The sequence below is a fragment of the Elephas maximus genome, chromosome 20 (genome assembly GCF_024166365.1).
Source record: "Elephas maximus indicus isolate mEleMax1 chromosome 20, mEleMax1 primary haplotype, whole genome shotgun sequence".
NCBI lineage: Eukaryota > Metazoa > Chordata > Mammalia > Proboscidea > Elephantidae > Elephas > Elephas maximus.
The window spans coordinates 56,652,458-56,676,137 of NC_064838.1; the positions used below are offsets into that span (position 1 = coordinate 56,652,458).

General features: G+C 54.9%; 1 protein-coding gene across 4 annotated transcripts; it reads right to left on the reverse strand.

Moving 5' to 3' along the window:
* Positions 1-11,366: 11,366 nt before the first annotated feature.
* Positions 11,367-21,930, reverse strand: SEMA3G (semaphorin 3G). 4 transcript variants are annotated; one of them, XM_049863103.1, is made up of 17 exons: positions 21,771-21,930; positions 19,768-19,928; positions 19,546-19,608; positions 19,171-19,290; positions 18,790-18,880; positions 18,586-18,702; positions 18,295-18,440; positions 17,983-18,097; positions 17,826-17,895; positions 17,414-17,558; positions 16,926-17,157; positions 16,744-16,835; positions 16,094-16,135; positions 15,076-15,304; positions 14,597-14,736; positions 13,390-13,499; positions 13,195-13,272 (listed from the first exon to the last, which is right to left on the reverse strand). In XM_049863103.1, the coding sequence occupies exons 1-17, from the start codon at positions 21,871-21,873 to the stop codon at positions 13,269-13,271; spliced, it is 1,980 nt and encodes a 659-aa protein (XP_049719060.1). In that variant the 5' UTR covers positions 21,874-21,930; the 3' UTR covers positions 13,195-13,268. The 4 variants fall into 4 exon arrangements, with proteins under 4 accessions (XP_049719058.1, XP_049719057.1, XP_049719059.1 ...); XM_049863101.1 differs by lacking the exon at positions 13,390-13,499 and having other exon boundaries at positions 11,367-13,272; positions 14,597-14,733; XM_049863100.1 differs by lacking the exon at positions 13,390-13,499 and having other exon boundaries at positions 11,367-13,272.
* Positions 21,931-23,680: the final 1,750 nt, after the last annotated feature.

The following is a 23,680-nucleotide window of genomic DNA, read 5'->3' on the forward strand; positions in this document are numbered from 1 at the left end:
CTCCATTGGTGTCTCCTTATAAAGTCATTCTGGAATTTGTCTAGCATACTAAGGAATCTGGAGGGTAGTATGAAGGGATAGAAAAACTCATCCTTCTAATCCATGAAATTCAGTGAATTAAATTTAGGACTTTCAACTTAGAACATAGAAGTATTTCTTTGGAGAAAAGCAGCTTACAGGGAAACTGGCTTTACAGGGGCAGAGATTTTGATCATTATGCAAATGAATACGGGGTTCTGACCAGGGACATAAGCCACCAAAGGAATCTACACTGGACTGAGACTAGGCCATGACTGCAAAGCCTGGGGTCCTGGGCTCGACAGGCCTAGAACTGCCCTGCTCATGTGGAACTCAGTGGGCTCCGCTCGCTCCCAGCTGGTGTCCTTACTACATCTCCACAGCTTAAGCGTGCCACCCAAACCCTTGCTGCCCAGTGGTTCGGGCATCCCTGTCTAGGGTGAGGGAGAATGTCCAGAGCTTAACCACAAATTTGCGGGCCAAGACATTCACATTAGGCAAGGAAGCTGGGAAGGGAATCTGGCAGAAGACCAAGGGAGACACTGAATAAAGCCTATGTCACATTCAAATGTTTTGTTTTGAATGTGCAAAAAGATAACTTTGTTGCTGAGAATACACACAGCAGAGCATACACCAATTCAACAGTTTCTACATGTACAATTCCATGACATTGATTACGTTCCTCGAGATGTACTACCATTCTCTCCCTTCTCTGAATTGTTCCTCCTCCATTAACATAAACTCCCTGTCCCTAAGTTACCTAATTTTTCAAGTTGCTGTTGTCAGCTTGATCTCATGTAGATAGTTCTTAAAAAAGCACAATGCTCAAGGCAGACGTTGTTTACTAATTAAGCTGAACTACTGTTTTTTTTTTTTTTTTTTTACTGTTTGGTGTTAAGAAGACTTCAGGGAGTATTTTGAGTTTAAGGGTTAAAGATTATCTCAGAGCAATAGTCTTGGGGTTCATCTAGTATCCATGGATTCAGAAAACCTAGAGTTCGTGAGAATTTAAAATTCTGTTCCATATTTTCTCCCTTTTAATCAGAATTCTTTGATCAAAACGTTCTGTAATGTTAGCTGGGCACCGTCTACTTTTTGTGGTCTCATGGCAAGGGAGGCAGTTGTTCATGGAGCAATTAGCCACACATTCTATTTCCTCCCCCTATTCCTGACTCTCCTTCCTCCGTTTTCCAGGTGAACAGAGACCAATTGTGATTTGGATGGCCACTTGCAAGCTTTTAAGACCCCAGGCACTACACAACAAACTAGGAGGTAGAACAGAAGCACTAAACATGTTATTTGGCCAATTAACTGGGATGTCCCATGAAACCACGACCCTAAACCTCCAAACTAAGGAACCAAATCCCATGAGGCATTTGGTTGTACATAAGCAGCCTCAACAGCTTCTCTTTTTGTTGTTGTTCTAAATATTTCTATCACACAACTTTTGCCAATTCAGCTTTTTCGGGTATACAACTTAGTGACAGCAATTACATTCATGAGTTTTTTTTTTTTAATTTTTATTGTGCTTTAAGTGAAAGTTTACAAATCCAGTCAGCCTCTCATACAAAAATTTATATACAGAGTGAGCTAATTATATCAGGTGGACACTTGAGACTGTCTTGGCATCTCCTGTCTGGAGGGGGGATGGGAGGATAGAGAGAGTGGGAAGCTCGCAAAATTGTCACGGAAGGAGAGACTGGAAGGGCTGACTCATTAGGGGGAGAGCAAGTGGGAGTACGGAGTAAGATGTAGGTAAACTTATATGTGACAGACTGACTTGATTTGTAAACGTTCACTTGAAGCTCAATAAAAGTTAATAAAAAAAAATTTATATACACCTTGTTATATACTCCCAGCTCTCCCCCTAATGAGACAGCACACTCCTCTCCACCCCACTATTTTTGTGTCCATTCAGCCAGCTTCTGACCCTGTCTGCCGTCTCATCTCCCTCCAGACAGGAGCTGCCCACATAGTCCCATGTGTCTACTTGATCCAAGAAGCTCACTCCTCACTAGTATCGTTTTCTATCCCGTAGTCCAGTCCAATCCCTGTCTGAAGAGTTGGCTTTGGGGATGGTTCCTATCTTGGGCTAACAGAAGGTCTAGGGACCATGACCTCTGGGGTCCTTCCAGTCTCAGTCAGACCATTAAGTCTCATCTTTTTCTGAGAATTTGAGGTGTGCATCGCACTGCTGTCCTACTCCCTCAGGGGTTCTCTGTTGTGTTCCCTGTCAGGGCAGTCATCGGTTTCAGCCAGGCACCATCCAGTTCTTCTGGTCTCAGGCTAACGTAGTATCTGGTTTATGTGGTCCTTTCTGTCTTTTGGGCTCATAATAACCTTGTGTCTTTGGTGTTCTTCATTCTCCTTTGTTCCAGGTGGATTGAGACCAATTGATGCAACTGGGTTAGATGGCTGCTTGCTAGACATTCGCATGTTTTTCATGGTTTTGTGGTATTTGAGTTAGTGGGAAGCTCAGGACCATTGCCAGATAGGGAGTTCTCGGGGTCTCAGTGAACAGTTGTCGCTAATGGTGGAGAACGGGATCCTCGCTCCAAACGTTGCCCACTCCTGGAGATGTGCATCCAAGGTTTATACAGTGATCGCCTCAGACATGATCAGGTTCTCTTAGAATCAAATGGGTCATTTGTGCCTTCTTATTTTTATTATCAAAGTAATATAGGCAAAGTAATAATAGATTTTAATAGTCTAAGAGGATAATGAAAAACAGACTCTTGACCCACCTTTCCCCACCCCCTGTCCTACTCCCCAAAGGAAACTGCTTTCCATTTTTTAGCCATTTCTTGATTACATAATCTCAGATAATATGTATTTATTGACTTCCTATTATGTTACATAAGGGTTTGGTATTTTTCAAACCTTCCCAATTTCCTTATAAAACCTTCCCATTTTCCTTCTCTCCATCTTTCTTACATAACCACATCACAAATTTTTGTTAAACCATCCTTCAATATGTCCATTATTATAACCACGTTTAACGCTGTTCACTGCTGAGCCAGATTACCTTCCCTCTGTGTTTTTTTCCTGAAATTAATAATTGCTTCTTTTTTATTAGCAAATTGAGCTAATAAAAAACAAGCAATTATTAATTTCAGGAATATGAATAAAATTATTAATTTTATTAGCATTTCTTCCAAAATGTTCCAAACGATTGATAAAATACCTCAAATATGCCCTGGTCCCCACCAGCCAGGCATCAGATCACAGTCAGTTACACTTCTTTTCTGAAAGACCTGCCTCCTGGAGCCTACTCCTGAGCTAGCCAGTAGGCTCTCCCGGCCTGCTGCAAGACCAGAGCCTCACCACCATTAAGTCTTATTTCTTGACCTTTTCCTGGGTTTGGTAACTCAATCCTGTGCTTCCTAACCTGGGCATCCAGGGACATTTTATCAGAATTCTGAAAATGACAAGAGAGTTTTTAACTTGTTTATTTCAATAATTAAAAAAATATTTTACCTATCCTGGGATTTGGGAAGGAAGATCACACAGGCAAAGTGCCATTCTCATCATATTGTATCAAGGGTACACTCTACTAACATGACTTGTCACTGTTGATTTTGACCTTGATCACCTGGTGAGATAGTGTTTGCCAGGTTTTTCTTTTGGCCCTTTTTTTCACCGGACTCTTTGGAAGGAAGCCACTATACGCAGCCCAGGCTTAAGGACTGGGGAGATATCTCCTCCTCTTTGAGGACAGAGTATTGACATAAATGATTTGAAATTCTTCTGCATGGGAGGTTTATCTGTTCTCCCCCATTTATTTATTTATCTATTCGATCATTTATTTATCTCAGTATAGATTCATGGATTTTTCTTAATACCTTGTGCTATAATCCAATGCCACTTTATCTATTTTTTTGCTCAGATTCTTCTGGTGTTGGCCATTGAGCGTGCTTGTGTCTCTTTTACATGCCCCATCATTGTCTGTTTGTTTTGTTTTCTGAGCATTTCCTTACATTCTGGCAGTATGAAATGCCCCAGGCTCATCTTGTTTATTTTAAATAACTGTTTTCACAACTGATGAGTCTACGAAGCTTAATTACTGCTTAATAACTTAGGACCTGGGACAAATAGCTTACTTGGGAAGGGTACAAATAGATGTTAAATAAAAATTCCCTAAAGACCTCCTCTCCTTCCTGTAATCCTTACGTTTGTAGGAACCATAAACTAGGGTCCGAAACCTCAGAACCTCCTTCCACTCCCCCATCTGCTCAGCCACCTCCTTTTTGTCAATTTGACGGTTTTTCAAAGGCTTGCCTTCCTCTCCAACCCCATTGCCAGGGCCCAGGGCAGACCCTTGCGCCTCACAGGACTGCAACAAAAGCCTTCTGTCCGTGCCGTTTCCTGGGTCCACTGGCTCCATCCACCCTTCTGCCAATTACCATAAAACATCCATCTGTTAGCTCTTTGCTTAGGAATCTGTGATGGCTCCCACTGAGACTAGCATCCAAGGGCTTCCCTGAATATGGCCCTGCACAGCTACATCTCCCGGGGCCCCGCTTGTGATGGTTAAGGTTGTGTGTTGCAGTGTAATGGATTGGTCAGCAGAGAGAAGAGCCCACTACCACCAAGGAAGGAGAGACTGGCAGGAGAGACCCACAGGAAAGACCTGCAGGAGACGGTGCAGTGGGCTTCCAGGCCCACAGGGCAAGAAAGCTGAGTGCCTTCGGGCAGAGACTGAGGGCCAGGGAGAAGCCTATGCCTGACTCATGAATTTAGGACTTGTCATCCTCCGCAATGGCTTGAGCCATTTCCTTTATAAGGTTTGTGAATTCTGTGAGAATGTTGCAGCAACTTAGGGAACCCAAAGAAGGGAGGGAAAGTACTGAGGGGAGAGGAAGTGGTTGATGTTAGAGATGATGGAGCTTGGAATTTTGGACATCTGGGACATCTTTAACGTGCGCCCCATAGGAATCAGTTTTGTGCTAATCCTTATAAAAAATTTGTGTGTCAACTTGGCTGGGCCATGATTCTCAGTGGTTTGGCAGTTATGATGTGATTCGGCAGTTATGTAATGATGTAATTATCCCCCATTTTGTGATCTCCCATAAGTAATACAATGAAATTACCTCCGCCATGTGATCTGATATGATCAATCAGCTATAACTGGAGTTTCCTTGGGAGTGTGGCCTGCACCCAGTATATATGAACACTGGCAAAACTCGCTCTTTCTTTGAATCCTGCATCTGGCTCATTATCATCTCATGTCTGATTCTTGGGACTTGAGCCAGTGGCCTACATATTGCCTGCAGATCTTGGAATTCGTCAGCCCCTGCACCCTGTGAGCCAGCAGCCTGCTGCCTGACCTGCTGATCTTGGGTTCATCAATCCCTGCAGCTACATGAGTCAGGAGAAGCCTCCAGCCTGATGCTTGACCCACAGACTTGAAACTTGCCAGCCTCTACAACTACATGAGCCATTTCCTTGAAATAAATCTCTCTCTCTCTATACATAAGTATACATATATTATACGTATATACATACATGTACATGTATATGTACATGTGCATATACATATATATATATACACACACACTTCATTGCCTTTGCTTTTCTAGAGAATCCAGCTAAGACATCACTCACTGGCCCTCTGGAACACTGGACCCCTGGGCATGAGGTCTAGCCTGAAGAGCCCTAACCTCCATCCTCAGCCTGTTGGACCCAACACAAGAGCTGCCTGTTCATCCCTAGGCATTCTCTCACCCTCATGGTACCTGGCCTGGGACAACTTGTTCAGAGGCAGTTTGGTAGCTACTGAATTGATTGATGTGCTCACATGCTGTACTCCTGAGCCTGTTGTTTAGTTGCCAAACACCAGAGGGCGCTGTTAGCATGTTGACAGAGAGATTATTCACCTTTAGACCTAGACTGTTGAGAATGGTTTATGCAAAGCTTGCTTCTTTGGGATTGCACGGGACTCATTCACTGCTCTATAATCGTTCTAAACACATTTGTCCAGGTTTATTCATGAGGTGTGCTCTTATTGGGTTTAGATATCAGTATGAAAGCTGCTAATGACACTTTGACCGTGGGTCAGATTCTCAAGTAGGGCTGCCTTCAGTCTCTCCAGGCCCAAAGCGGCCTAAACCAGCTGAACCCACCCGATAATAGGGATTGCCAGGCCCAAAAGTGATGAGTAATACAACTCTGTTCCTCTTTTGCCCCGCCCTCCCGCCACACACACACACACACACACACATACACAGATGTACACACGCGCGTACTCAAGTACATGCACACACATTGTGCATGTGCTGATGTCAGGGCCTCTTGGTGGTAGTCCAGAAGCTCTAACCACCCGTGGGCAGGGCAGAGGTCACTATAAGAAGTAGCGCCTCCACTGGCCCTGACCCCAGGAGGCACCATGACAGCTCCAGTGCGCTCCCAGGCTGGCTGGAAGGGAATAGCAACTTCATGGGGGCCCCCAGGTGTGAGACGGCTCCTTGGTGATTAAGCCAAGGAGCCCTATTCCAGAGGGGCTGGCTCTTTGCAAGGGCCTTGTATGTTTTTCCCAAAAAGCAACTCCAGAACTGGAGCTCACAATTGAAGAGTTGTGCTTTTCAGAAAATAAGCCAAAACAAAACCCAAAACCTTGCCCTTTTTTCTCCCTAGCAAAACTTCTCTAGCCCCGGGGTCCCAAAGATGTGTGACAGTGTGAGGCACAGGTGGAAGGAGTGAGTCCCAGGAGCCCCTTTGTCTTTGATATAAACTGGTGTTTCCACCCTGCTCTTCACGCACCCCTGAGAAACAGGAAGTCATCCCCGCCATCAGTGTCCACCCCACTCAGAGCATCTGAGACCGGTCTGGGCCATCAAAGTCATCCCCAACTCCCAGGAGCAGACTGGAAGGGACATCAGCCTGGCCAAAAACAATTCCCTATTGTGTTCCTCTCTTGGAAATCATGGATTTGTAAATAGACCCTTACATTTAGACAGGCCCTGTCCTGGCTTTGTGCTGCCCTGTTGTTTTTTCTTCCCCAAACAATGTCTTTTCCAGTAGGGCCAGCGGTTCACACCATTGTCTGAGACCCTTGGCCTACAGGAAACAGCGCCAGATTCTTATCAGTTGGGAGTGGGGGGTCGGGTGAATGGATGAGATCATGTACATAAAGCAAGCTGCTGGTCAGCCACGTCATTCATGTTCAATACCTTTTTCTGTGAGTGTACAGCCTGCTTTGTCCTCCCAGCAGACCAATCTGGGGTTCCAGTGTAGCTAGTCTGGTCCTCTCCATGTGATGGCAGATATCTAGCCTGTCCTCCAGGCCTCTGTTGATGTACTGTGGAGTTCTTGTCAGCCCACAACTGTCCTCTTACCCTGAACTTCTCTCTCTGCCCAGTGGGATTCTCATGGCAATGAAACATGCCTCTTGGGGTAAACTATCTTCTTCCCCTGCAGAAAGAGGTCCTGAGTGGTCAGCTGAGTGCCCCTCACCAGCAAGGCCCCTGGGTGTAGGCTCTTGGCTGACTGCTGGAGCCCAGCGTGGCCTGAGAATGGGGCCGGGCATCCCTTATACTTAGAAGCCTCCCTGGAGACTATGTTGTACTTCCCGTCCTCAGTGGAAAATGATTTGTAAAAAGGCTGCATCGAGAAACCAGGAGTTTCCTTAATGAAAATCCAGCAGGGAAAGTGAAAGGCCTCATTAGGACACACATAGCTTCTAAGGGAGGGAGGCCCAAAAGCCAGTGATGGCAGGCAGGGGCCAGACTAGGGGAAGTGGGCGCTGGGCCACGGCTGCCCTTGCCCCATCTCCTGTGCACCGGAGGGGTTGGGTGAGTCCGGAAGAGAAGCCAGGGTGGGGGCCCCACAATCCCAGGGCTCCTTATCAGGTACTGGATGCAAACCGAGCCCCACCTACCCTCTCTCCCTCCGCAACAGGACCAAGTTCACAGCAGTGGAAGCCCTGGGACTCATTACTGGTGTGTAGAACTTTCTCCTGGGGAAGCCCCTGCAGCCCAGGACTTGGATGGAGCTGGGGCAGATTCTCAACTTGGGTGGGAATTGGGCTGTTTCTGAGCAATTGCTCCTAGTTCTAAGAAGATGGGAAACCCTGGTGGCGTAGTGGTTAAGTGCTACGGCTGCTAACCAAAAGGTCGGCAGTTCGAATCCGCCAGGCACTCCTAGAAAACTCTACGGGCAGTTCTACTCTGTCCTATAGGGTCGCTATGAGTTGGAATCTACTCGATGGTAGTGGGTTTGGTTTGGTTTTTCTAAGAAGACGTGGCTGGGGGAGAGGCCTAAGGTGACTAGTCAGGGGACTGGCAGACGCCTGTGAATGAGCCTTCTGGGGCCTCCCGGGCTGAAGCTGCAGCTGGAACCCCTGCTGGCCCATGGAAGGGACAGCCTGGCTGGGAGTAGACCAGGCTTCTGCTGGCTGCCACTGCCCACTCCTTGAATAAGGGGATTTTAGGGGCGCGTGGGACCTGACCTGGGCTTGTCTGAGTGAAAGGAAACACATGTCATTTGAGACAGTGAAAAGGACTGTTTTCCTCCCTTACCCTGCCCTCTCCCTGTTCCCACTTCTACTAGTCACCGGGTCAGCAGGACTGCAGGGCAGCCACAAGTTTGGGGCAAGTCCCAGCCCTTCAGGAAGGGCAATGTCAGACACAGAAGGGGCCGGAAGTGGCTCGGGGAGGCAGGCTGAATGTGGGAGCACGGGACCCAGGGATAGAGCCAGAGTCCAGAAGCATGGGTCACCCAGCAGACTGGCATCATGGCAGCCCTGGGCAGCAGGTCCTGCCCTAGCACGGCAATAGGAAACCAAGGCGGGACATTTTGTCGGGGAAGTCAGGACCTCCAAGTTTGCAGGCTTAGAAGGCAGAGATTCAGAAATTAAATTGATCTCATGTGCTAAGGGAGGAAATTATTCAGATCAGCATTTTTCTGAATTGTGCTCTTCAAAACATGTGATGTTAGCTACTCCCCGGGAAAAAAGGGACAGGGGACCAAATGTTTTGGGGAAATGCAGAGCATGCAACGGTCATGCAAATAAAAGGTGGGTGAGTTCAGTCATTGCAGGACTTCTCCAGCCTTCCATAGGCCAATGGGCAGGACACAGCTCCATGGGGGCCAAGGGGCAGAAAGCTCCAAACTTACTTGACCTTTGTCCTGAATGATCTCAAGGGATTATTGTTCCACAGGGCGCCATTTTGGGAAACACTCTACTGGCCCCTTTCCCTAAGCCCATTTTCAACTCTATAACGGTTTGGGAAATCACAAGACAGAGGCCAGAAAAGCAGAGAAATATAAGACTTAAAGGAAAAAGGGCTGCAAGAGGAGGTGAGTGGTGGAGAGAGGGTGAAATCCCTGAGGCAGGAAATAGAGCTCAAGATGGGAGGCGGGGCCCAGAGAGAAGTCTAGGCCAGGGGAGGTCTTCAGGATGTGGGTGACCTGGGCACTGGGAGGGGAGGCCGTGCAGACCCAGGGGGAGCAGCAGGGCAGCACTGGGGTTGGGGAGAAGGCCACGTGCACACGTCCCTCGCAGCCCAGCACTCTGCACCAAATGGGTGCTCCCAGAAAGTGGCTCAGTCAGTCGGTGGTGATGGGGGCTTGGCACAGGGTAACGGGTTTCAGGTTCCCTCAGACCAGGGTGTTTGTGGAGGGGGCAGAAGGCAAAAGGAGGGGCCCTGCCCCACAGCCAAGGCTGCAGGACAGGACTGTAAGCCTCCTAGTCTATAGCATGGGTTGAGGAACTCATCTAAGCAAGAAGTCCAGGGCATCTCCCTGGGGAGCTGAGAGTGCTGCCCCTCCCATCTCTGCCTTCCTCCCACCTCCCTTGAGCACCCCTGGGGCTGCTCTTTGGGCAGCCCCATAATGGCACTGGGGATGGGAGCCTGGTCAGGGGGCCTTCCTCAGAGTGCCCACTAAGCCAGACTCAGGCCTCCCCTCCTCCCCAGAAGCTGCAGCCCCCACAGCAGGGCCAGCCCCCAAACAAGCACAATGGCTTTAATATACGTTGGTATGTGGCTTGAGATGAAGCGCACACCAGGCTAAGTGTTGCAATTACAAATCTTGAGTGTTGTTATTGCAAAAAAGGAGCAGAGCTGCGTATGTGCTTAGCCGGCCTCTGCCAGCACTTTCTTTTTTTCTGGCTCAAGATCCTCCTCAAGTTCCAAGGTCAATCTCACAAGCCCGCAGGGCCAGGTTTTCCTAATTTAATGAGCAATCTCAGCTTCGTAGACAAAGCCCTCTGACTCCTGCCTTCCTGAACTCACCTCCCTCCCTTCTAGAAAATACCACCCCGGGTGGCCTTCTCCCTCCTGGGATGAATGGGAGGGGTCTTCATTGCCAACCCATGAAGATGGCATCAGTCAATTTAGTACAGATACGATAAAGATATAATTATGTTGGTGTAAACGTTCATTCACTTCCTCCCTTTCTGTGTACCTCCTGCACGGGAGACCTCTGTGTTTCCCTCACCAGAGGGGAGGCAGGGGTGGTCATGACAATAAAAATAACCATCGCTATTACAAAAAGAGTTCGATGAAGACAGAGAAACCACAAGGCCCAGCTGCACATATGAATACAAAAATAGAATTCACATATATTCGCACACCGAACGCATCTCCAGGAGTGAATCACACACAGTACCACGGAAGCAGGAGGGTAGAAGGTGTCCATATTTTTCTAAGTGCAGGTAGTCATCCTTGAGAGTCTTGTGCCCCTTCTCTCCCTCCATCTTCCAGGACAGTTTTCCCAGATGACCCTGCTTGAAGGGAGCCTGCCTGCCAAGCCTGGGCCTAAAGGTCGCTGAAGGCCTGGCTATTTCTTCTGGCTTCTCTGGGTTCAAGGATGGAGCTGGCTGAACTTTGACAGTCTTTCCTGGGCTCTTCAAGCTCTCTCTCCTCCCCCTCTTCCCTGGCCCTATCTTCCCCTCCCTCCTTCCTTCCACCCTCCTCCCGCCCCACACACACGCTTCTCTTCTCCTGCCTACTTTCACCTGTTGACATCAGCTCAGGCAGGAAGGATTCTAGAGTGTTGCCAGGTTAACCTCAGTGCTTCTGGTTCACTGTTGTACAATCAAAGGGGAGATTGGTAGTTTGAACTCACCCAGACGCTCCACCGGAGAAAGACCTGGCCATCTGCTTCCACAAAGATTACAGCCTAGAAAACCCTATAGGGCACTTCTACTCTGTCACTGCGAGGTGCACCCAATAACGACAACACCACAATCAAAGGGGAGAAGGGGCTATTTCAGATCCTGGGGGGAGGGGGAGATAAAACCCAAGACAGAGGCAGCCTGGGTTTGAGTTTCACTTGGGCAGGAAGCCCTGTCTTGCTTTTTTAATCTCCCCCCTCCACCCCCCCACCCACCCACCACCTTTCTTGATCTTGGCTTTTTTTCATGGAGGGAATCTCAAACATGATGCCCTTGTCTCCCTCCCGTTGGTTTTGTGCGTCATTAACTTGTTCACATGCAGGCTGGGAATGACTTTTCATTAGTCTTCCTCCTCCCGTACTCCCTGCCCTGCAGACGCAGGACTCCTGATGGCAAAAACACCTCCCCTCCGCCCCAGGCAGAATATGACCCAGAGCCAAGCCTCTCCCCGACAACCAGCAGGACTTACAGTTCTTAGCAGCTTTTTTTCCTGCATTTTTTCCCAGTAAAAGTCTTCGTAAATGAACCATCCATGCCCAATCCTTAGCAGAAACCTGAGATTCCAGGGCAGCAAACATCTCCCTGGGGGCTCCTGAGTTATCTGGTGCCATCTTGAGTCCTGAGGATACCTCCTCTTGGGTCTCCCAGCCCATCCTAAGGGTCTCTCACCCTCTCTCCATTTCAAGGACCTCTCAGTCCTCTGTGGCCTTGGACAAGGCCCTCACCCCTGGTGTTGACACTAGCTACATCTTGCAGTGGCTCCATGTCCCACCTTCTCCAGGTACCTGCATTGCCTTGGGAAAGACATTTTCCCAGCTCCCCTCTTGTCTAGGTGGGGGAGGACATTGTCCCAGCACCCACCCTCCCCTGCTCATCATCGTACATGGTAACCCTAGGGAGTCTCTGGTAGGTTGGGGGAGTCCTGTCAGGAGGTGTGGGGCCTCTGCAAACCTGGCCCGGTAGCTCAGGGCCTGGGGAGGAAGTCAGGCTGTAAGATCCCCTCCCCAGGTCCCAGGAGCCTATACTTCTGTGATTCTGAGATGGGGAAGAGGCAATGGGCAGTGGCAGGGGACCACCAAGATATCGCGGCACAAAAGGGAGGGTCTCGCTGCTCCACCTTCTCAGCACCTCCATTTTCTCTTCCTAGTGGCCCTTCTCCCAGATGGGACCCCACCTCAGTCAGGCCCTTCTTCACAGGTGTTGGCTTGGAGGCCACTTTTACCCTCCTCTGGCTGCCTGTGGGTTCCTCCCGTACTCCTCCTCAGATGCACCCACTTGCCCACTCTGAGGGTCACTCAGAATGGCCATTGTTCTCCAGGCTGGGAAAGAACCACCCAGCCCTCTCGCCTCTGGGCACGACCGGAAATGTGCTCCGGAAGCCAGGCCATCTCTGAGAACAAATGGCAGGTCCCTTGGGACTGCCAGCAGCCAGAGGGTGCTGGCTCAGTCGGCCTGGGACAGAAAGTGCAGAGGGGGCAGGGAACAGGCTTCAAACACAGGGCCCCTCCCTCAGGCCCCCAGTCTTTTCTGTGCGCTGCTGATGGGGGCTAGGGGGAAAGACTCCAATCTCTAAGAGGCAGTCAGGGGGCCGGGCCCCTCTGCCCCAGCTGGGTGGGTGGGAGATGCTGGGGGCTGCTGCCACCCCTACCTCAGCCACCCCTCCCTTCCCTCCTCTACGTGGCCTCCACCTCCCGGGGTGTCCGGTTGCGCTCGGCCTGTGCCCAGCTCTTTACCTTCTTGCCCAGCTCCAGCCCTGCCCAGCTCTTGCCCTTGGCTGGCTTGCCCCGGCTCCGAGAGGCACCCAAGCGCTCCCCGCTGCCCCGGCACCACACGCGCTCACAGTACTCATCCACGAGGGGTAGGTTGGCAAAGCCAATGAGCTGCAGGATGTCCTTGTACCAGGCCTTGGGTAGAGCGGGGGCCAGGCCACCCCACACTGGGGGCTCCTCTGGCCGCGGCTCCCGAGGGAACAGGCTGGGCAGCTGTGCGGCCGTAATCACCTCCAGAGCCAGGCGGACCACTGTCTGGGAGAAGCCGTGCTCCAGCGTGGTGCAGGAGTAGGTGCCTGCATCCAGGCGGCTGAGCCTACGGAACAGCAGCCCCCGCTCTGTCTGCAGGATTCGCTCGTCTGTCTTCACCTGCAGGGCGGGAAGGCATGAGGAAGTGCAGGGCGGGGTGCGCCCCACCACCTGTCTGCTCCCTGCTTTCCCAAGTTTACCATCCTCAGGGCCCAGGACGTGGACATGTTCCCTCACCCATTCTCCCCATTCCAAGAGGGGACCAACAGCCCATTCCCAGTGGCTCCTGTAGACTGTGAGCTAATTGCAGGCAGGGCCTCGCCTTCTTCCATAGCCCAGGTCAGGGGCTGCAAACGGAAGCGTTGCAAACGTTTGACTGACTGGTTTCTCCCCTAGTCACAGCTCTGCGGCCTGGAGGCCCTGGCACACATCCCTGGGGGCAAAGGGGGTGTCTGCGGGCTTTCACCCAGGAGAGGGGCTGTGTCCTACCCCCAGGACTAGGCCTTAGAACTTGCCTCCAACAACACACACACACACACACACACACACACCCTGCCCTGTCTTTGTCCTCATGGGTCAGGACCGCAGCGTGGGAGGCAGGAGTGGGGCTCCCATCTGGCCGTCTCTGGCAGGGACCTGCTGTGGGCTTTGGTCTGGTCATCTGTGCACTGCAAGCTGCACTGCCTGGGTGGTGAGGGTTGTGTAACTCCGTCTCACTACACCTTCCCCAGGGGATTTTTGGTGCCCAGCCCAACAGCTGGCCCAAGGCTGGCCTCTCCCAGTTCCCCAAGCCGAGGGAGAGCCCCTCCTGTAATCAACCTACTCCCTCCCCTCCCCTGCCTGTGGGAGCAGCTCTAGAAGGGCTCCTCTACCGCCCCACCCACCCATCTTCAGGGGCCCCAGACTGAAGCCATCTCCAGAGTTGACAGATCTTTCCGGATGGGGGAGGAGAGGGCCTAAGGAGACAGCTGGACTCGAGGGAGGAAATGTAGGCCCAGGCAGTGTGTGTGTGTTGGGGGAGGCAGGGGGACAAGGGCCAGTCGCCAGGGGCCCAGTCCTGGGGTAGAGAAGGACAAAGGCCCCTTCAAAGATGACCCGAGTATATAAGCATGCCGGGGCGGGGGGTGCTCCCTGGGCAGCCCAGACCCGCTTTTGTCTCCTCCATCTCTGCTAACCCTACACACCTCTCAGAGCTCAGCTCTGTGCCTTAGGAAGTAGTGAGCTCCCTGTCACTGGAGGGATTCCAGCCACATGTGGCCTGGGCATTCCCAGACATCAGGAACAGGGACACCTCTTTCTAGGCACCCTAAGGACTTAATACACACTTTTCTTTGGTTGAGCTTGGCAGGGCCACCCAAGAGCCCTTTGCTAGGACTTAGGGCTTGGGGTCTCAGGGAGTATGACCTCAGGAGATGTAGAGGCTAGAGGCGGGGTCCTTGCTCACCTGATCAGGCCCCTGGTCCCCCGGTCTCTGCAAGAACCAGCGCACAGCAGCCTGGGGAGACTTGGGCTGACACTCCAGGAAGGTGCTGTTGTGCTCTGTGCCGTAGACCGGAGTGGCCGCCACTTGCCCTGCAGCTTCTTCTGGAGAGAGGCAGAGGTTGGCTCAGCTGGAGAACTATGGGACCCAGGCCTTGGGGGCCATAAACTGACTCCCACAGCTCAGAAGCCACCACCATTGTGACAGGGACCTTGGCGTCTATCTGATTCCCAAACCAGTTACTCTGTCTGAAGACCCTTCACCTGTGCACTGACAGCAGCTGCACAGATAGGGAAACTGAGGACTGTTATTACAACAGGACCTGTATGAGGCCCTATTTCACAGAGGTCAGTGAGCCTGGGACACCAGGGCCTAGTTTCCTCTCCCCTGCCTACCCCCTACCTGGTGTGAGTAGGAGTCTCCCCACGCCTGCCACCACTCACCTTCCGGTCCCTGGCCCAGGCACTGCAGGGCAGGGTTGCCATGCCGGATGTCCTGCCGGCGGGACCGGCGCTTGCCTGTGCCGGGCTGGTAGCGGGTGCAGGAGGCGCCGTCCCAAGCACAGTAGGGGTCCCGGGCCAGGCAGCATTCGGCGCAGGCACTGCCATAGGTCTCACACTGGTGCAGCCTCAGCCGAGCCACGCCCAGCCTCGATCCCACATACAGCATTTGCTGGTGGGGGGACAGAGGCAGAGGCCATGGTGAACCTGCGCCTCACCCGGAGGCAGCCAGGGTCTCGGCACCCTCGGGTTTCCAGAGATCCCTGCCACTTGCAGAACCTCCTGGATTCATTCACAGAACCAACACATGTTTATTACCCCCTGCCAGGTGCATATCCTGAGGGGACCCCCCCAGAGGGGATGAGGCTGCCGTGGAATCCGTCCTCTGCGGGGCTTCTCCAGGCCCTCCCTGTGTCACCCCTTGTCTGAGCGCAGAGGTGACCTTTGCCCCCTGCCCTATGGCCTTTTCCCTGAGGTGCCTCTGGCCTTGCAGTTGCACCCTGCTCTAAGTGACCCTAGTGCAGAAGCTGGGATTTGCTCAAAGATAAACTGGGGCAGATAAACCTGGGAAGACAGTACCTGCCCTTATAAAAGTTAGGCCTCTAAAAAGCCAGCTCCATGGTTTAGATTTGAAATCAGATTTGGTTTTCAAGCACGTTGTTACTTCATATGAAGGAGTGGCCTATGTAGCTCTCTCATCATCTGAGCACAGTGTCACCTCTGCCTCACCTATCCTCGCCTCCTGTGGCAGCTGGCCTCACACATGGGCTCTGGACCCTCACTGCAGGGCCCCAGAGCAGCGTCCCAAGGCCTGCGCACCCTTTGCAGCCTTCAAGCAGACAGCAGGTGTTCAAGAAGGCTGAGGGGATAGGGGTGGGGAGGCAGGGGTGGAGAGGAAACAGGGATGGGGGGCACGGGGTGGGGAGGGAGCAGGGGTGGGGAGGGGAGCTGCCCCTCTTACCCTTTTGACAGAGATCTCCATCTCAGTGATGGGTGTTGGCACCTGGGGGAGGAGCAGAGTCTCTTCATGGGGTGGGACCCTCCCCTGCACACCTGCTCTCAGCCTCTACCACCCCTTTTGGTGGGAGCCACCCATCTCCCAGCCTGGGTCAGTCACCCTGGCAACAAAAACCAGTCATTCCAGATGTCAGGTATACAAGAAAGGTTCTTCGTCCTGGCTGGCCCCCAAGCAGGCGTCTTGGCAAAAAGCACCAATCTCTGGTGTCTCCACGTACAGCCTTGCTCCCCAGCAATGAAGCAGCTGTCCCAAATTGCCCATCCCCTGCATCAGAGGGTACCAACCGTCCCCCAAACACAGATTCCTCTTCCCCTGATGTCGGCAGCAGGACCAACAGGACCCCTGTGGACTTGGGGACTCAGCCACTACCTCACTGAGACTTGAGGGGTGCTCACCTCAGCCATTCCTCCCTGGACACCCCAACTTTAAGCTCCCAGGCTTGTTGCCCACGCCTACAGTCATTCAGAAATGAGTCCCCCCCGCAGCTGGCCTAGAGATAGGGCTCATCCTAAGCTCACCCCTGCTTCCCTATAGCCAGGCCTAGACCCAGGGATGGAGCTTTGGGGACCCCTCTCACTAGCCCCCCTACTCACCTTAAACACCTGGAGCTCCTCCAGCACCACTTCCTCGGGCTCGGTTGAGCCCCCCGCCTGGAGGGCAATGACCTTGAGCACTGAGCCTGAGTCTAGGCAGGGGAGTGGGGTCAGAAGGAGAGGAAGGGGCAGCCCGTGCCACACACCTCACCAGCCTGGCTACCCCCACTCAGCCCACCCACCGGTGCCCAGGAAGATGACGTCGTAGGTCCCGTCCTCCGCCTCCACTCGGTCCACTGCAATCTGGTGCAGCTGCTGGGCCAGGTGGGTCTTAACAAGGACAGGGCGGCCCTGCCGAGGCCTCACGGGCTGGAACATGAGGGGGTGGGCTCGGGCAAACTGCAGCACCTCGTCAGGGTAGTCCTTGGTGCTGCCAAAGGGCCGTCCTGGTTGCGCCGTCATCTTGCTGGGGCACTGTGGGCACAACGAGGGTACGCCTGAGCATCCTGGGTCCCCAGTTTCCACCCCATCCTGTTTCCACCACTGCCAACCTCCAGAGGCTTGCCCTCACTGTAGGGGAGGCTCCTTAACGGGGCACAGGGCTCTCTCCCCCTCCACATCTGGCCTCAGAGTCCCAGAGCACGTGGACACAGAGCTATTCCAAGGGGGTGTCCCTCCTGGCATCTGTTCAGTTCCCTATTCCCTGGCCAGGCTCCTGGCAGATACTCACTGCGCCTGGGCGGGGAAAGGGCACCTTGCCCTGGTAGGGCCCCCACTGGTGCTGGGGACCATCCTGGTGGGCAAAGGGCCCGTTGAAGACCTCCCAGATGTCAGCCATGTGGTACACGCAGATGGCGAAGCCCTGGAACACAGCGCTGCAGGGGGCAGATGGGACTGTCAGGCCAGGGTGGTGGTCATGGGCAGGAAGAGGCAGCCTGCCTCCATTAGCAGGACAGGGGTGAAATGCCTGCAGTCAGCAGGGACTCCGTAAAATAAGGACAAAGAGCGGGGCATGAAGAATGCAGCCACGGAGTCACCGAATCAGGGACAAAGGCAGGGGTCATCTCAAGGCCAGGACATGAAGATAGAGGCCAACAGAGGGGCCAGGAGGGGTGGAGTGGAGGGGAGGCAGGGCGGCCCACCTGACCGTGCTGAACAGCGCGTATACCTCTGGACTCTTCCCTGCCTTGGGCCAGAGTAGGAACACGTCCTCTGGGAGACACAGGAGCACAGGGGTCACGGCCACCGCCACGTCGCCCTCCCCTCCAGCGCCCAGCCCTGCCCCAGCCACGCCCTTACCCAGCTGGTGGAAGTGGGTCTCAGCACCCCCGGGGCCGGGCACAGAGCAGACCAGCCGGGCCTTGAGGAAAGTGCTCCACTTGTTCACCAGCACCCGCTGCCCGCCGGCATCGTTCTAGTTGGGGAGGGGGGACTTGGCCGTGGGCACCACGAGTTGGGGGCCTCCCGCCCCTCACCCTCGCCCTTGGAGGGAGAAGTGTGGACATGGGTTTCACACCCAGCCTCAGCTTCTCTACTGCTGGGGAGGTGGACAGGCCGGGGAAGGCCCGTGCAGTGAGGGCTTTAACCTCACAGGCCTTTCACAGCTCTCACCACGCAGACTCTGCCCACGCAGCTGACGATGACATGTCCTGGGCCACCATCGGGTGAGGGGACAGTCTCCGAGAAGAAGAAGTACACCTTATCATTGTCCTGGTCGGAGTTGTCGGGGATCGGCGCAGCTGCCACAAACCTGGGGTCTGGCAGGGTGACAGGGTGAAGCTGGGAGGAGGGGCCTCATAAGGGAGGGCAAGGGGCTAAACCCAATGGAGGAAAGAAGCAGTGTGGGGACCCCCACTGGGGCTGGAATCCTGGTGTAGGGTGGGTGTGGGCCCCGGGGCTCACCATGCAGGAGGCTCTGGTCAGAGTCAGAACGCAGGGCTGGCCGGGAACCCCCACTTCGGAAGATCATGGCCTCACGCCCCAAGAAGTCGGCGTTGAGGCCGGTATACAGCTCTCCGCCTGAAGTGGGGGTGGGAGGCAGAGTCAGGGGAGGACACCAGCCAGGGACCACCCTCCCTGTGCCCACCTGGCCTGGACATCACCCACCTACAAAGGTGCTGGCAAAGGGCCAGCTGGGCTCGTGTGGGCACCGGCCCCGCCCACCTTGCACGGTGCTGGGCTCCAGGTGGAGCATGTGCTGGGGAGGAGAGGGGAGAGAGGGCAGGGTGTCACCTGGGAAAGAAACACCACCCCCCACATATGCCCCAGGGCCTCAGCCATTGCATGCAGCTGGAGAGTGGGGGGGCAGATGGTGCCCTCATTCCAGGCCCCACTGACGGGTCAGCTCCCACATAAAGGCGCCTTTCAGGCCCCTACCCCTCTCTGGCCCTACCACAGGCCTTTGACCCCACGGCTCAATGGGAAGCTTTCAGGCTTAGGGAGGAAATGTCGCTGCTTCCCAGTCCCTGGTGGGCACCCCATGCTCACCTCCCCACGGTGCCCGACTGTGATGAGGGCGCAGATGGGGTGGAAGGCCCCTGTGCCACATGCCAGCAGGTGAGTCCGGTTGTGGGGCTTCAGCACCCGCACAAAGTTGGCACACTCCGTCTAGCAGGGAGGGAGAATGAGGCTGAGGAGTGGGGGTGCCCACCATGTCCCCAGCCCCCAGGCTCGGTCCTGCCTGGCTGAGGGTCTTGGGGAGGGTGGGGCATGGTCATTTTTCACAGACCCTCCAAAGCCCTCAGATCTGCCCCGAATGCCCCCAGCAGAGATACTTGAGGGAGCGGCCAGGGAGCCTCCCGGGGGTCAGGACTTGGGTGTTGGTCAGGGATGTGGGGTGGCAGTCACACCATCAGCACTCACCAAGGGATCCCTTCCTTTTCCGACACACTCCTCTCTCTGTCCTGGCTGCGGAGGCCACAGAACCTGAAACACAGCCTGGCTGACCTCAGGGAGCTCCCCTGACCTCAAAGCCTCAGTTTCCCCATTTGGCCTCCTGTTGGGAGGTGCCCAAATGGGAGCCAGTCACTTGGAGGCTTTCATTTGGACCCTCTCTCTTGCACCCTCCTGGTCATCCCAGCTCACCTCCCGGGGGTCTGGCCATGTCTGGTCCAGCCGCAGAGAGTAGAGGGCGTCGCGGCCCCCCAGAAAGAGGCGGTCCCGGTACTCATCCAGGTACATGGCCCGAAGGTCCAGGGAGCCCCGGGGGCCCAGAAAGATGGCAGAGCGATTGGCAGACAGGAGATCTGGGTGGGAGCAGAGGGAGGAGGTCAGGGCCACTGCTCAGCCCACTTCCTCAGCCAAGGGGTGGAGGTGGAGATAAAGGTGAAGGTGGAGGTCTCCAGCTGTGCATTTACCCCCACCACACACACATCTGGAAAATGCTGCCATCCACAGGACAGCTGGAGGGCTTTGAGGAAACAGCTCCTGGGGGCAGTGGAGCAGGAGGCTCTGAGCCCCCCACTCAGGGCCTGTCCCAACCCCTGCATTCCTCAGTCAACATCTCCTTCCCACGGTCCCACCTGTGCCCTCCCCAGTCCTGGGGGAGACGGCCCCACTTGCAGAAATTACAGCAGCAAGCTGTGCAAAGTGCAGGAGAACTGGGAGAAAGGGGCGCTGAGTCCCAGCAGTGTGCAAGGCTGACTCTCCTGGGGAGGGTGACTGGCCTGGCGAGCGTGTTTCTGGCAAAGGCCTGGTGTGGGAGAGAGCAGGTATGACCAGGTGGAGCTCCAGGCTGGGGTCCAGGGTTGTGGCCAAAAAGGGTTTTCTCCCCCATAGATGCTGCCCTCTCAGGCCCCAGGATGGAGGCTAGGATGTCTGGGGACACCTCTGTGGGGAGTCCAGAATGCCAATATGGGTCTTTGGAGTTTGGCTGGGGAGATGGGCCTGATGGGCAGGCAAGGGGGCAGGCAGCACCATCTGGTAGGAAGGGGGTATTGGCCACCCCTGGGAAGGCCATGGTGTATCCTATGCCTGCTCCACGGGAGCATCCTCGGCCCACTCTGTTCCCAAAACTCATCAGCAGCCTCTTCCAGGAAGCCTTCAGTGGCTGACAGCATTTTGGGGGGAACTTCCCTTAGTTAGACTTTTTGTTCTTGTAGCCTGACTGAACCGCCCACCCCCACCCCCACCCCGCCAAAAAAAAAAAAAACCCAGCTCCCAGAGCAGGACCACGGTTTCCGCAGACAACTCCTCAGACTCTTAAAGGTGGAGCCATGTCTTCCCTGTCAGACTCCCCAGGGCAAGCCTTTGTCCCCTCCTCTGACTGCGGTTTCCAGGGGAAGAAAATCACCACCCCCCCCCAGTTTCCTCAAGAAGAAGAATCTTCCGGGAACCATATCTCGAGAATCTTTTCCCATGAACTATCTCCACAGATTGAAAGAAGGTCTGTGCTGGCTGCAGCACAACACATCAAGGTTAGATCTACAGAGGAAGCTCCCAGGCCAGGATGGGCAAAAGGGGAGATGAATCCTCCCTGGGCTGTAAAGAGCCTCCGGGGTGTAGATGGGGGTGGAAATGACAAATTGGGAGGTGTGTGGTGTGCTGTGGGCACGAGGGGTACAATGACAAGACAGTGACGTCTGCCCAGCAGGCCTGGGGGACAGGGCTAGTGACTCCTTGCAGGGCAGCTTCTGGAGTTGGAGGCTCCTCCCCGACCCAGTGGCTTGGGACTTGAGGGACAGGATTCTGATACGGCTTTTCGCTGTCTGCCCAGGGTGAAGAGCCCCAGCTCAGTCCAGAGAGACCTGCAGACATGCCCTCTCCATCCCCCTCTCCATCTCTCTGCCCCCCATCTCTACTGGGGTCTCTTCAGCGTCTCCATCTGTCTCCCCGCCCTTTCTCAGCAGTCCCTCTTGGGATTTTCCCCCTACCTGTCTCTGTTCCCCCCACCTCCTGGTCAGGTCTGCCTCTTGCCATGGGAGCACCCCCAGCTCTGACCGTGAACTCCTTCCTGAGGGTTGTCCAGGGGGCGACTCCAGCCACTCTACTGGCATAACAGATGGGGCCTGGGACTGGCTGGGGCCTCACAGCGGGGGGGTGTCCCAGGACCCGCGGGCAAGCACAGAATGGGGCGCACTGGACGGTACCTCGGTAGGAGAGCCGCAGGCGGGGCGTGCTGGGGCCGGGGCTGCCCCCGCAGAGCAGGAGGCGCCCCAGGAGGCAGCAGACAGCCCAGGCGGAGGGGGCCATCCTGGGGGACCAAGGGCACTGTCGCCCGCCTGCCCGTGGAGCCACGCTCCGGTCCTGCCGCTGGTTGCAATTTGCTCTGTCGCCACCAGGCCTGCCATTTATAAGGCGGCGGCTCCACCCCCCACCCCACCCCCGCCCCCCCGGGAAGGGAAGGCAGGAGGAGGCGGGAAGGAGGCGAGGGGCCGCCATCCACCTGCAGCCGCTCCCTCCACCTCGTTGGTCCTGCTGACACCTTTGTGCTGGATTGGCTGGTTCCTCATTGGAGGAGATTTCCCAGACTGGGTGGGAGGTTTGCACAGAGGGATGTCCACAGACTCAGGTTCCACCTACAGCAGGGTGACAAGGGGGAGATAGCCTGGTTGGGGGTCAGGGGTTAGAGGTCAGAGGCTGATGGGCTGGGTGGGGGTCTGGCTGGGCTCTGTTTTGCTCCCTGTGTAGCCCTACCCTGCCAGTGCCTATGTCAGAGACCCTCACAAACAGACCCAGGGCCCAAGCCCCCCATACCAGGGTGGTCCAGCCCCCTGAGACCTTGGCCAGGCCCCCCAGCCATCCTGGCAGGGCCCAAGCTGCCTGGAGGAGGGCACTTCCTGCCCAAGGCGCCGATGTTTTGGGCGGGGTCTGGAGGTCTGTACACACTTCACAGATCTGGAGTTGGCAAGTGATGGATACCCAGGCCTCCCCACCCAGGCCTGTCCCCAACCCTCCAGGCCCCTCAGCCCTCCCCCAACATCTAAGAAGCCCTGTCCCAGGTGACAGGATCCACCCATGCCAAGAGGGACTCCTCCCTCTCCCTGCCTCATCATTGCCCCACCCCACTCAGCCCTCCAGTCCTCCTAGAAATTCAGGGCCCAGAGTGTCACCATGGGAGTGGTGGGTTCTCCCTAGAGCTTATCCCCACCCCCCATGCCACCACCCCCCCCCCCAGCCCGTAGGCCCTAAACCTGTGATTCCTTCAGTGCAGGGGCAGCTCCCCACACTCCCTGTGCCCTGAGCTCAGACCGGGGGCAAGGAAGGCCACAGAAGAGGGCCAAGGGGGAGACAAGGCTGAGTGGCTGTCACCAGGGCAAGTGAAGGGAACTTCTCCCTTTCCTCCAAACTACAACTCCCAGCAGCAGCCCCTGCAGCCCGCACCCCAGTCTCTTGCAACGGCTACCACCCCTACCCCCCCCGCCCCCGCCCAGGCCCCCACACTCAGAATCTGAGGCCCTGGGTGCTAAGCAAATTTCAGCTTCAGCTGGAGTTGGAGCTCCCAGAACTCTAGAAATCCCTGCAGGTTGGGCCACCCAGATGGACCAGCCTGAGCCCTCATCAGTCAGGAAATTGTGGGGGGGGAGGGGTACTCAGAGAGGAAGGATCTGGCTAGGCCACACAGCAGGCTGAGTACAGGCCCAGCTCAGGCCTGCCCCTTCCTGGGGCCCTCCTTGGCTTCTGGGGCTTCTGGGGAGCACTGCAGCCCCATCTCCCTTCCCCGCTTCATCTCTGGAAGGGAAACAGGTCAATCCTGGGGATAGCACAAGAAGGGCTCAGGGTCCTGGAGCCCTGCCTCCATGTCCCCATCTCTACCTGACATACACACCTGGTGATCAGTACTTGTGCTGTGATGGTGATTATATCCTGAGCCCACGGTGGGGTGAGGTCCCTCTGCCTCAGTTTCCCTGGGGAGATGTTTTGACATGTAGCCTGGGCTGGGGGTCAATTTCTGGGTGGAGATTGAGCTAGACAGTCAATCAGCCATCATGTGGCCTCCAGCTGTGGGCAGGGCCCAACCACTTCTAAGCGTGCCAACCCACCCTGGAGGTCTTGGCTC

What these genes read in the sequence shown, in the direction of transcription:
- SEMA3G (XM_049863100.1), bottom strand. Translation starts at nt 21,873, where the DNA reads ATGGCCCCCTCCGCCTGGGCTGTCTGCTGCCTCCTGGGGCGCCTCCTG. An exon ending in GAAAAGGAAGGGATCCCTTG is followed by an intron (nt 19,291 to 19,545) that starts GTGAGTGCTGAT and finishes CCTCCCTGCTAG; the next exon opens with ACGGAGTGTGCCAACTTTGT. An exon ending in GGGACCAGGGGCCTGATCAG is followed by an intron (nt 13,273 to 14,596) that starts GTGAGCAAGGAC and finishes CCCGCCCTGCAG; the next exon opens with GTGAAGACAGACGAGCGAAT.